Raw genomic sequence first — 13,524 nt, 5'->3', positions numbered from 1 at the left:
TGGATGGGTGCAGCTGTAGCAACAATCAAGAAGTTCAACATGGTCCAGAAAAAGCAGACCGATCAGCATCCCATCCATCACCTTAAACATCCAATCCCTCCACTGCAGCTCATTGTGACTACAGTGTGTATTATCTACAGGATGCACTGCAGCAACTCACCAAGGTTTCTTCAGCTGCACCTCCCAAACCTACGACCTCCACCAACCACGACAAGGGCAGCAGGTGCATGGGAATGCCATTGCCTCCAAGTTCCCCTCCAAGTCACATACCATCCTGATTTGGACATGTATCGTCATTCCTTCATTATTGCTGGGTCAAAATACTGGAATTTCCTACCTAACAGCATTTTGGGAGTATCTGCTCCATGTGGACTGCAGCAGTTCAAAAGAACTAAGTATGTGAAATAAATACTGGCCTTGCCAACAGTGTTCATATGAATTTTTAAAAAATGCTGAAGAATTAATGTAGGATTCTTAGTGTTGCAGTATAGCTAAACAGATAAGAATGTCTCATTCTTTTGCTTAAAAGATTCTCTGCAGACAAAGGACAGCTGATTCTCCTTATAACCTATCCATTACACTCTGTAATCAAGTGTAACTTTTCCATTTAAACTGTATCACTCATCTTAGTGTCATGTCTTCATCCCATTCATTTTTATTTACTGAAAGTACATTATATAGAGTAAACTATAATAAAAAGACACAGTGAATGTCATAAATGCTACATTATCATTACATCATATTGGCATCATCTTTCACATATATTCTATATTCAAGACAGATCAATAGATTTTTGGATATTAAAGGAATCAAGCAATATAGGGATAGTGCAGGAAAGTGGAGTTGAGGTTGAAGATCAGTCATGATCTTATTGAATGGTGGAGCAGGCTCGAAGGGCTTAATGGCCTACTCCTGCTCCTATTTCTTATGTCCTTAGGTTCTTATGTATATAAACTAAAATAACTTAAAAACAGCAGCTAACTTTACCCAGAATATATGGAATGAAATACATTTGTGTAAGGTATTTTGAAGCTAGCGTTATCTAAAGTAGTATTTTTTTCTGAGAACAATGTTTTCCAAAGCTGTGAACATGAACAATAACTATGAAGCTTTTTAAAGGGACCAACTGGTATTAGTCACAGCATTTACTAATATTTATCCATTAGTAACATGTCAACTGTGTCAGTTTTCATTTTCAATATGATATGGGGATTTGTATGAACTTTATAAAGACCTAGATATATAATGCAAATCCACTAAAGTAGCTTATCTTACTTATCAGCTCACAAATATGTGCTTTTTATTAAAACTACATAAAACATTAGTTAAGTTGCACAGAACACCTCAAAAAGAGATGCAGATGCATGCATACGATAGAAAATAGCAAAAGGCATTGCAAGATTTACAATTAGAATCCACGTTTCAAAGCCATAAACATTTTCTTCCAAACCATTGTCAAACTGGGGTCGCACTCCAAAAGCTGGAAGTATCCAAAACTTGAAAAAGGAAAAAAAAGAATTTAGAGTCAGGTGGATTACTAATTGCCATTAAAAGCTAGCTATTTACTCTTTAGAGTAATGCAACATACCAACATGATCAACTTTGTTTTTATAGCACAAGTCTTTTTTGACATCCAATGGACTTTGTACTAGTAGTATTGTATTTTACATCTTCTCTACGTAGCTGAATTGTTGATTACCTTATACCAGCTTTATACCTCAGCATTTGGCTCAGGGTGTTTTTGATAACCTCCACTTACGTTACAGAACTACTGGCCATAACATTGGTAAATATTAGCAAAAATATGTTTTGCATTAATTATATACTTAATGGTGGTGGGGAGAAATGACCTCAATGGTGGTGGGAAGTAAGATCAGTAAAACCTACCCTTTACCAATATAACTCAATAAGTTTATTAATGGCTTTGTTATTTCTAAAGATAATTACTGTGACAATTCAAAAGTTTTAATAGCCTATAGTTTACATTTTTACATGGAATGTTTCTGTCTTAAATGATTAATTTTACCCCTCATTGATTTATTTTAAAAAGAACTGCTAAATTACCCATGGTATTTCCCTGTCAGTCGATGAATATGAATTTTTATTTGATATAAAGGATAGTGACAGATTTGGGAAAAATACTTCAGAAACTCACTTCACAAGGTCACCTGGTGGCCAGAGCCTGTAACTACATTGTGACAGTTGACATGGCAATATTGAATGGGAGATGCTGGCATAGCAATTTGCAATAGTAAATTTTGACATAACAGCCTGATCAAGAATCATGACAACAGGAAGAAAGGTTTGTGAACAAGAAGTGCATGCCCTACAATTTTTTAAATAATACATAAATGTATCCATAATCTTTTGAGCCCAGTTAACTTTTAAATTGCTATATTCTTTATGACATAGTGTAAGTGTTCATAATGTTCAAAAGTTGAGAAAATAAAAAAACTTCAGCATAAGGAAAGTCAGGGATAAGAAATGGCCATTCAGCCCATCAAAGAGAGACCTGGGGGTATATGTGCACAAACGGTGAAGGTGACAGGACAGGTTGAGAAAGCGGTTAAAAGTGCATATGGGATCCTGGGCTTCATAAATAGAGGCATAGAGTACAAAAGCAAGGAAGTTATGATGAACTCTATTAAACACTGGTTCGGCCTCAACTGGAGCATTGTGTCCAAATCTGGGCTCCTCACTTTAGGAAGGATGTGAAGGCATTCGAAATGGTGCAGAAAAGATTTACAAGAATGGTTCCAGGGATGAGGGACATCAGTTACATGGATAGACTAGAGAAGCTGGGATTGTTCTCTTTAGAGCAGAGAAGATTGAGAGGAGATTTGATAGCGGAGTTCAAAATCATGAGGGGTTCTAAACAGAGTAGATAGAGAGAAACTGTTCCAATTGGCAGAAGGGTCGCGAACCAGAGGACACAAATTTAAGGTAATTAAAGAAAAGACTTGCATTTATACAGTGTTTTTCATGATCACTGGATGTCTCAAAGCGCTTTACAGCCAATGAAGTCCTTTTGGAGTGTAGTCATTGTTGTAATGTGAGAAACGCGACAGCCAATTTGCACACAGCAAGCTCCTACAAACAGCAATGTGATAATGACCAGATAATCTGTTTCAGTAATATTGGTTGAAGGATAACTATTGGCTAGGACACCGGGGAGAACTCCCCTACTCTTCTTCAAAATATGTCCACCTGAGAGAGTAGATGGGACCTTGGTTTAACATCTCATCCGAAAGACATTGGCAAAAGAACCAAAGGCGACATAGGGGAAAACTTTTTTATGCAGCAAGTGATTATGATGTGGAATGCACTGCCTGAAAGGATGGTGGAGGCAGATTTAATTGTGGCTTTCAAAAGGGAATTGGATATGTACCTGAAGGAAAAACAAATTGCAGGGCTATGGGGAAAGGGCGGGGAGTGGGACTAGCTGAAATGCTCGTGCAGAGAGCTGGCACAGGCTCGACGGTCAAAACTTTCTGTGCTGTAACCATTCTATGATTAGCATTTATCCTTCCAGCATATTATCTCTCCCAATCTGGCAACCAATTGTATGTTAATACCCCAATATATTGCCTCTGTTCCCTTGCTTTTGCGCTAGATTATCCAAAGTATTTATCACCCGAAACAAAGAGGTTTCCTGGTAATTGTTTCAAATTTGTGTTCACAAACTTCAATTATATACCTTAGTCCCAATTTCTTGGTAAACCTATATATGATGATTTGTGTTGACCCTATCTGTATCATTTGATATTTATATACTTCAATAAGATCCCCCTCAACTTCCTCTTTTCTAGGATATAAAGTTTCAGATTCCCTCATTTTTTCTTCTGGCTCAATCTCATTTACACCTGCGATTTGTGTTACTGTTTTTCTGTATTTATTCTAATGTAAGAATATATTTTATGTGACCGAGTGAACAAACCTGAAAACAAATTTCAAAGTGTGGTCCAGTTAGTTCATTGTAAAACCTTAGCATAACTGTAGATTTATATTCTATCCTATAATTTTATTATATATCATAGAAACATAGAAAATAGGTGCAGGAGCAGGCCATTCGGCCCTTCGAGCCTGCACCACCATTCAATATGATCATGGCTGATCATGCAACTTCAGTACCCCACTCCTGTCTTCTCTCCATAACCCCTGATCCCTTTAGCTGTAAGGGCCACTCTAACTCCCTTTTGAATATATCCAACAAACTGGACTCAACAACTTTCTGTGGTAGAGAATTCTATAGGTTCACAATTCTCTGGGTGAAAAAGTTCCTCCTCATCTTGGTCCTATATGGCTTATCTCTTATCCTTAGACTGTGACCCCTGGTTCTGGACTTCCCCAACATCGGGAACATTCTTCCTGCATCTAACCTGTCCAATCCCATCAGAATTTTATATCCTTCTATGAGATCCCCTCTCATTCTTCTAAATTCCAGTGAATATAAGCCTTGTCGATCCAGTCTTTCTTCATATGTCAGTCCTGCCAACCCGGGAATCAGTCTGGTGAACCTTCGCTGCACTTCCTCAATAGCAAGAATGTCCTTCCTCAGATTAGGGGACCAAAACTGCACACAATACTCAAGGTGTGGTCTTACCAAGGCACTGTACAACTGCAGCAAGACCTCCCTGCTCCTATACTCAAATCCTCTCCCTATGAAGGCCAACATGCCATCTGCTTTCTTTACTGCCTGCTGTACCTGTATGCCTACTTTCAATGACTGATGTACCATGACACCCAAGTCTCGTTGCACCTCCCCTTTTACTAATCTGTCACCATTCAGATAATAATCTGCCATCCTGTTTTTGCCACCAAAGTGGATAACCTCACACTTATCTACATTATACTGCATCTGCCATGCATTTGCCCACTCACCTAACCAGTCCAAGTCACCCTGCAGCCTCTTAGTATCCTCCTCACAGCTCACACTGCCACCCAGCTTAGTGTCACCTTAGCATGTTGTCAGTTTTTTTGATACTATTGTTCTATTGTCTGCACATTGAATGTGATGTGTCTACTACTACTCTCGTTCTTTTCTAAATTTCAATCTGCTAATTTAATTCCATTTATTTCATGCTTATGTCCAACTCTTTTTGATCTATATGTAAAACTTTGTATTTAACACAGTTAGATGTTACTGTTTCTCCAATTATATAAACAATCGAGCAGCTTTTGTAAGTCTTTTGTTGCACCATTTGTTTCAACTTGTCTCCTTATTTTTGTGTTCTAAACATATTAAGGAAGAAAGAAAGAAGTTGCAGTTATTTAGCACCTTTCACGACCCCAGGACATCTCAAAGTGCTTTACAGTTAATAATGCACTTTTCAAGTGTAGTCAATTTGCGAGATCTCATGAACAGCAATGAGCTAAGGACTAGATTACCTATTTTTGTGATGTTGGTTGAGGGCTAAATATTGCCCTGGACATTGTGTCTTGGGATCTTTTACATCCACCTGAGAGGGCAGACAAGGCCTCAGTTTAACGTGTCATCTGAAAGACAGCATCTCCAACAGTGCAGCATACCCTGAGGACTGCACTGAAGTGTCAGCCTAGATTTTGTGTTCAAGTCTCTGCATTGGGACTTGAACCCACAACCTTCTGACTCAGAGATGAGAGGGCTCAACTGAGCCAAGGGTGATATTTTGATCATTGATAAGTTTATAGTTGGTTTCCATATCCAGGTCATTCATGAAGATTGGAAACTACGGGCCCAAATTTCCCAGCTGCTTAGAGCAGCGTAGTTAGCCATGGTGAGCCAACTTCGTGGGGGGAAAAAATGCGCCGAAAACTTACCTGAATAATTTGGCCATTCCTGGATCCCTGTGGTCCCCTGGCGTGGCGCAGAGAAACCTGCGGGGATCGGAGCTTGGGCCACGTTTACTCAGCGCAGCTGGTGGAGGGGGGGGGTTGGGCCCAGCGTCTCCTCAAGTGCCAGCAGCAGGATGCATGTCCGTTTCAGCGTGCGTGCATGCGCAATGGAGCAGGAAGATTGGCAATCGGCCAATTAAAGGGAGAGCGTCTTCAGTGCCTCAGCAGCATTGGCAATGGACCATATATAAAGATAAGGTGTGAATAGTGATTTTTGGTGGTTGAGGGAGAGGAAAGGAATGCTGCATTCGTGGAAGAAAGGTGAAAACTGTGATTTTTCAATATTACCTGAATGTAAGTCCAATACACCAATGACGCAAGAGCGTGCAACAAGAACAAAGAATTTCCTCCATGAAGAAGTGGAGAAACTAGTCACTGTCATTGAAGACAAATGGCTGGAGCTGGATATCAGTAAGAGTGGTCTCACAAAAGTTCCACCCAAAGAAATGAGGAGACGCTGGAACCTAGTTGCAGAAGAATACTCCGCAGGGGTGAATACCGCAAGATCTGGAAGCCAGTGCAAAAAGAAATGGCAGGACATTGGTCAAGTACTGAGTGTAAATAATATCTTCATCTTTAAATGGAATTGCAATTGTAAATGTGACCATCTGCATATGTCCCACCCATCAGAAGCGCATCATGTGTGAAAAGTTATATTTTCATCTTTGCAGAAGAAATTGACCCACAACAAAAGGGAAAGACTTAGAACAGGAGGAGGGCCGCCAAATCTGCACCAACTATCACCACTGGAACAGAGGGTTGCTGCCTCACTGAGTCGCATCTGCAGAAAAAGAATCAGCTCTGCACAAGCTGGACCCACATGCGAGAGTGAGAGTGAGTCATTAAAATGCATCATCGCCCTTCAAATCAACCTGCTGACTGGCCTGCTACGCGTTAGACTACTCATGCCACCCATCCTGCCCCCTCCTGTGCTGCTAACCATTTGACTGTTCTGTTGTATTTTGCAGAAGAAGAAGATAATCCTGAACATCCTGAAGATCCACCAGAAGATCCAGGTGCGTGCGCTCCAGACCAAGGTGGGTGGGGGGTGGAGGAGCCCATGGAAATGTGTTCATGGGAGAATGCTGATCCATAGTACAGGGCATCACACTGCCAGAAACCTCCATGAGCTCCGCGGCGACATTCCATGGTTTCACACCTTCCGAGGTTGCGGGTCCCAGTGGTGTTGGTGAAATGCATGTTGGAACACCCAGTGCCCCACCATCCCAGCCTGCACCTCGCACTGGAGGGGTGCCACTAGGCAGACCCACGGCGAGGGGAAGGAGAAGCCGACTAGTCTCTCCTGAGATGCAGCCTTCATTAGATGTTAATCAGATTATATCATATGTGAGGAGACCAATGCCCTTACAAGATCACTCGTGGCAACCGTCAGTGGGGTGCGTGATGAGGTGGCGACACTGTCGGGAGAAATATCAGCACTGAGACGGGAACTGAGGGCGGGGATTTCAGAGGGTGTGCAAACGATGGCAAATACCATGAGGGAGCAAGCTGCTGCAATAAGGGCACGAAGGTCGGATATTTAAATGCCACTCCCACTTCAATCCATGCACCAGCCACCGGTGAGACCCAAGCCGGGCCCCCAACCTCCCCCACCCACCACCATCACCAACCCTATGAGGAAGTGCACTTTCCCCGAGATGTGGGTGAGGGATGTGTGCAGCCTTTCTTTGCTGTTGTTGCTGAAGTGCATTGTAAAATATCCAATAAAAGGTTTTTTGCATTAAAACTGAATCATGTTCCATTAGGACCACATAACATTTAGGAACAACTGTAAAAAGTAAAAATCCCTCACCCCTACAGTCATGCGTGTCTGCCGTCCCTAGCCCTGGCGGGAGAGATAGCCAGTGCATTCTGCAGTCGGCAAGGTAGGACTGCTCTATTTTCAGTAGCTGATTTATCTTTCATTTATTTTTGATGATGTTGTGCAGCTGTTATGCTGAAGGTGTTGTGCTGATGTTGTGAAGGTGTTTAATGCTTTAGAATCCTCTAACTCATCGTCCCCCCTCCTCTCTCCCCGCACCCCCCCCCCCACCCCATCCCCCTATCTCTGGCTACCTGCGCTGATTTCTTAAATGTAGGTAAGGTTTTTCTGTGTCTACAAAAGTGGCCATATACACTAAACTAAGTTAGTGTGGAGTAACTTTTAGCTGGCCAAATTTGCTTCATTGGCAAAAGAGGCGTAAGTGGCTGGACACGCCCCCTTTTGGCGAGAAAAAACAAAACTAGAAAAAAAAACTGACTTAAATTGGAGCAAGTTAAATGGGGAAATTTGCGATTTTTACGTTACTCCAAAAAAAGCTACTTACTCCAAAAAAAACGGGGCAACTCCTGGGGAAATTTAAGCCCTCCAAGGGTCCAGACCCAAACCCTTGTGGGATTCCACTGAACACCACAGCATGCCTGACACTTTACCTCTCACCAATACTGTTTCCTTTTTTTTAATCCAACTACTTATCCATTCACATTAATTATATTAGATTAATGCTACTTTTGATTCAATTAGACACCTTTCATGTGACATGTTGTTAAAGATTTGGTTACAGTAAAAACTGTGTGGGAGTTTTTTTTAAATTTAATTTATCTGTAACATCCTCAAAAGAGTGAAGGAGATTTGTTCGACAGGATCTTCCACTTGCAGACCGACATTGGTTGTTTTTTATTAAGAGAGGAATGAAGCGAGGGAGAGGGGGAAGGAGGAATTTGAAAGAGGTAAGAGAATCAGGGAAACCTTAATGGTGGTGAGGAGTAACAAAAGAACCTCAGTGGGGTGGGGAGAGGGGCGTTGGAAAATACCTCAGTAAGGTGATCTGAAATGTACCTCCTCAGGGGATTGGGGGGAACTACCTCAGTGGGATGATTGGCAAAGTACCTCAGTGGGGGTGTCGCCAATTTTTCAATGAATGAGGAGGTCCTAATTTTTCTAACATTGAACAGACCCTTATATTTCAAAGCCTACATATCTCCCAGTTTTATTTTTAATAATTAAAAAATATTTGGCACATTTTTTGAAACAGTGCAGAGGTTTTAATATTTAAAGTTTGACGAGCCCCTATTTTTTGAACAGAGCTGGCTATCTATATTAGCAAGATTTCTTCATTTCTGAACAGGCACTGATTTCTCCTGGTTTGTTCCGGTTATAAATAATAAAGTTATCAAAGCAGAAAGAGGTTAGGGGATCATGATGAATGACCTGAATATGGAAACTCACTATAAGCATAGTAATTACCTGTATCAAGATGTCATCGTATAAATTTTTACATTGAAACCCGTTTCACAGTGCCACCTACAGGCATAATAGATATTGCCTTTGTTTTTCTCTCCACAGATGCTGCCTGACCCGTTGAGATTTCTAGCATTCTCTGTTTTTATTTCAGATGCCAGCATCTGCAGTATTTTAATTAACTTTGGGCCTGAGTTTGGTCGGCTTACCGCCGACTAACTCGGCGGTCTTGATGTATTCTGGGCATTATCCCCTCCGAACAAGTTTAGTCAGGTCTTCACGCCGGCGGGAAGAGAAGAACGCTGGGGAGGGTCCGCTGGCGTGCGCCGGCGTACAATGCTGACAAAAGTCCTCCCGCCCGCTGAGTCCCCAGATTGGTCCGGACAGTCCTCCACTCCAGCAGCAGAAGAGACCACCGCGTGGAGGCAGGTTTTACCTGAACGGTAAGTATGAAGACCTGCAAGAAAGGGTTAGTGCACTTTTCTTTATTTCTTTTGCAGGAATTTTTGGTCAATGGGGTTCTCTGAAGGATTTCTGGTAGTTTTTTTTTATTGTTTTGAAAACATTTTATTTTTGCCGTTCCCCCCTCCTCAGCGTTACTTTCCCGAGGATTGCATTTGCCGCCCAGAATGCGACCTGCCACCCGCTGCCACCCAGAATTGGCGTGCAAGGCCTATTTTTTTCCACCAGGTGGTTTTTTCCACATTTTTACACCCAACTTCCACCCAAAGTACCATCAGGATCTTAGCAGTCCTTTCAATGGTACTTGGGCGGGACTTAAGTTGCACCAAACTCGGGCCCTTTGTTTTTCTCTCCACAGATCCTGCCTGACCTGCTGAGATTTCCAGCATTCTCTGTTTTTATTTCCGATATTGCAGGTGAATGTGAACACTTTTATATTGGGATTATCCAGAGGGCCAGGTTTGAATAGAAGTTTTCAGTGTTTTTTGATGGAATGGTAATACCCACCTACCATTTAATATTTCAACTATTATATTTCTTTAATTTCACTACCATTTTATTTCTGACAGTTCTTCTAACCTGCTCCTCTGATGGCTTCCTTATTATTACGGTACTTGAAGAATGTTTTAATATTATCCTTAACATCTTCAGCTACATTCATCTCAAATTATTCTTTTTGCACTTCTATTTCCCTTACATGTTTGGTAGTTTCTTACTTTCCTTCTTTTCCCCCTAAAGGTCTTGTGTAAAAAAAAGTCCCATTAATTCCTATTCCATTGATCTAATGGTCTACTTGGATGATCAACTTCCACTTATTCCTCTTGATTATGTCGTAACCATGAATATTTATTTTAAAAGCCTCCGACTCTTTTCCTCAACTGAGATATCGTTTGACAATACAGGTTGAACCTCCCTTAACCACCCCTTGACCAGAACCATTCCTGGCCACCGGGTAGCGCATGCACAGAACTCCGACATGAATAAATTGAAGTCCTTCCTCGCTGCCAACTCCCGCAATCGCTGGCCTGACGCCTCGATCCACTGCCCCCTCCCATGATCTCTCTGCCGCACTCACAGCCCCAAGCTAACCAGCCCCGATACCCCGTTGTTCAGTACCTGTACCATCCAATTTAACGTGACCACCCCTCGCCCAGAAAAATCCCTTATCCAGAACAGGCCAGGTCCCGAGGGTTCTGGATAAGGGAGGTTCAACCTGTATTTCGTAGTGAATGCTGCTTTAAAAAATGAATACTTTATTTTATGAATGAAAGCTGAAAGATTTTTTTTAACTGGTTCTTAAAATATATTTCTAAATCTCTCTTACCGAAATATTACACAGGAACAGAAACGCAGCAACATTCTTCAGTATTAGTCTATTTTTGTCGAGTTTGTCCCTTTCCCTGAACCTCGACAGGGGGAAGGAAGCAGCTTGTTGGGACAGAGTAGGCTGGCCGCTCCCACTGCACCCACTGCACTCGCTGCATCTGCTGCTACTGCACCCACTGCTACTGCACCCGCTGTGTCCCGGAGCGCGAGCGATGCGGCGGTCAGCTGTGCCACACATCTCTGGATCCAGATTCTTCAAGGACTTGTTCACAACGCCACAACACGAGGCTGTCATAGGGATGTCGTTGCATCCCGAAACGGCAAAGATCCCCCGGGTCCTTCCTAAATCCTCTTCGCCGTTATCGCGTTTGCGGTGAAGGGATTCGATTATGAAGATGTTTTGGATGTATTTCTCAATGATGACCAATGCGGAAAATGGTAAGCTCAGCCATGTGTAATATGGACGGGCTTCTGCAGAAATCGCCGCAACCATCGAGCACCAGCACAGGAGCCAGGAAGCACACGCCGTGCTGACCAGAAGGTAGCCATCCAGCTTTCTAGTGGGATTTTTGGAATAATCCACTGATCTTTTGTCCATTCGATAAACAACCAGGCCGGTTGTAGCTGCTGCAGACATTAAACTCAGTACTGCAATGCTGTACAAGTAAAACATAGCCACAGCGGACTTTCGATGGTCTTTTGAATGCCCCACCTGTATGCTGTACACAATAAGAATTCCTATTGTGGTTGCAAATACAGCAGCTCCCAGAACTGGACCTGGCAATATGCTGTAGTGTGCCTTAAACATGAGTTTGTGTGGTCTGTGGTCTTCCAGCTTGCGTCCGACATTCTTCCACATGATATAAAGCATGGCAGAAGCAAATACATGGTATTCAATGTTGAAAGGGTACATGTAATAGAAACCTTTGTAGAAAACAGCGCATGCATTTGTAGTACAATTGCAATTTGGTCCAGTCTTTTCTGCAAAGAAATTGAGTAAAGCATAACACAGATTATCTTTAAATAATATTTGCAAAATATCTTGGCTGCTAATGCATACCCGTTGTGTGTCATAGTCTGTTAGGATACACCTGATTTTAGACTTCACAATTACCAAATCTGGGCCTCCCAATAACCTAATACACCTGAAATTTCCTCCAGTCTAATATGCGATATCGCAGTAAGGGAATATTGAACAGTTAACTAAACATTGCATCGTAAAAACTATTTTATAGGAAAATTCACATTAACGTAGTATAATATATCATTTCATTCACTTTAATCTTTAAAACAACAGCAAATCCTGTGTTTTCAAGTAATCTATTGTTTACGTATTGGGCCAGAAACTGCTGGAAAAGAAACATCACATGGTGAACGCTGATGGCGCTCAGCTCCACCTCACTAGCACTTCTCTCGACCCTTCCACTGTCTCTAAATTGTTAGACTGCTTGTCCGACATCCATTACTAGATGAGCAGAAATTTCCTCCAACAGGGTGGATAAAGGGGAACCAGTGGATGTGGTGTATTTGGACATCCAGAAGGCATTTGACAAGGTGCCACATAAAAGGTTACTGCACAAGATAAAAGTTCACGGGGTTGGGGGTAATATATTAGCATGGATAGAGGATTGGCTAACTAACAGAAAACAGAGAGTCGGGATAAATGGTTCATTCATGGGTTGGCAACCAGTAACTAGTAGGATGCTGCAGGGAGCAGTGCTGGGACCCCAACTATTTACAATCTATATTAACAACTTGCAAGAAGGGACTGAGTGTAACGTAGCCAAGTTTGCTGATGATACAAAGATGGGAGGAAAAGCAATGTGTGAGGAGGACACAAAAAATCTGCAAAAGGACATAGACAGGCTAAGTGAGTGGACAAAAATTTGTCAGATGGAGTATAAAGTAGGAAAGTGTGAGGGCATGCACTTTGGCAGAAAAAATCAAAAGGCAAGTTATTATTTAAATGGAGAAAGATTGCAAAGTGCTGCAGTACAGCGGGACCTGGGAGTACCTGTGCATGAAACACAAAAGGATAGTATGCAGGTACAGCAAGTGATCAGGAAGGCCAATGGTCTCTTGGCCTTTATTGCAAAGGGGATGGAGTATAAAAGCAGGTTAGTCTTGCTACAGTGATATAAGGTATTGGTGAGGCCACACCTGGAATACTGAGTGCAGTTTTGGTTTCCATATTTACGAAAGGATATACTTGTTTTGGAGGCAGTTCAGAGAAGGTTCACTAGGTTGATTCCGGGGATGAGGGGGTTGACTTATGAGGAAAGGTTGAGTAGGTTGGGCCTCTACTCATTGGAATTCAGAAGAATGAGAGGTGATCTTATCGAAATGTATAAGATTATGAGGGGGCTTGACAAGGTGGATGCAGAGAGGATGTTTCCACTGAAGGGGGAGACTCGAACTAGAGGGCATGATCTTAGAATAAGGGGCCACCCATTTAAAACTGAGATGAGGAGAAATTTATTTTCTAAGAGGGTTGTAAATCTGTAGAATTTGCTGCCTCAGAGAGCTGTGGAAGCTGGGACATTGAATAAATTTAAGATAGAAATAGACAGTTTCTTAAACGATAAGGGGTTATGGGGAACAGGCGGAAAAGTGGAGCTGAG

The 13,524-nt window shown here is 42.0% G+C and overlaps 1 protein-coding gene across 1 annotated transcript in view; it reads right to left on the bottom strand.

The window, feature by feature from the left end:
- Positions 1 to 1,325: 1,325 nt before the first annotated feature.
- The window catches only part of otop1 (otopetrin 1), a 33,883-nt gene continuing 21,684 nt past the window's right edge, over positions 1,326 to 13,524 (bottom strand). The window contains exons 5-6 of the mRNA XM_070862242.1: positions 10,902 to 11,884; positions 1,326 to 1,496 (exon numbers count right to left, since the gene is read on the bottom strand). Coding sequence (XP_070718343.1) covers positions 1,326 to 1,496; positions 10,902 to 11,884 — 1,154 coding nt within the window. The remainder of the gene's footprint in view (positions 1,497 to 10,901; positions 11,885 to 13,524) is intronic.

This window comes from Pristiophorus japonicus, chromosome 2, assembly GCF_044704955.1.
Source record: "Pristiophorus japonicus isolate sPriJap1 chromosome 2, sPriJap1.hap1, whole genome shotgun sequence".
In the NCBI taxonomy this organism is placed as follows: domain Eukaryota; kingdom Metazoa; phylum Chordata; class Chondrichthyes; family Pristiophoridae; genus Pristiophorus; species Pristiophorus japonicus.
Note: the sequence above shows the minus strand (reverse complement) of the source record. Positions and strands in the feature narration are given on the sequence as shown.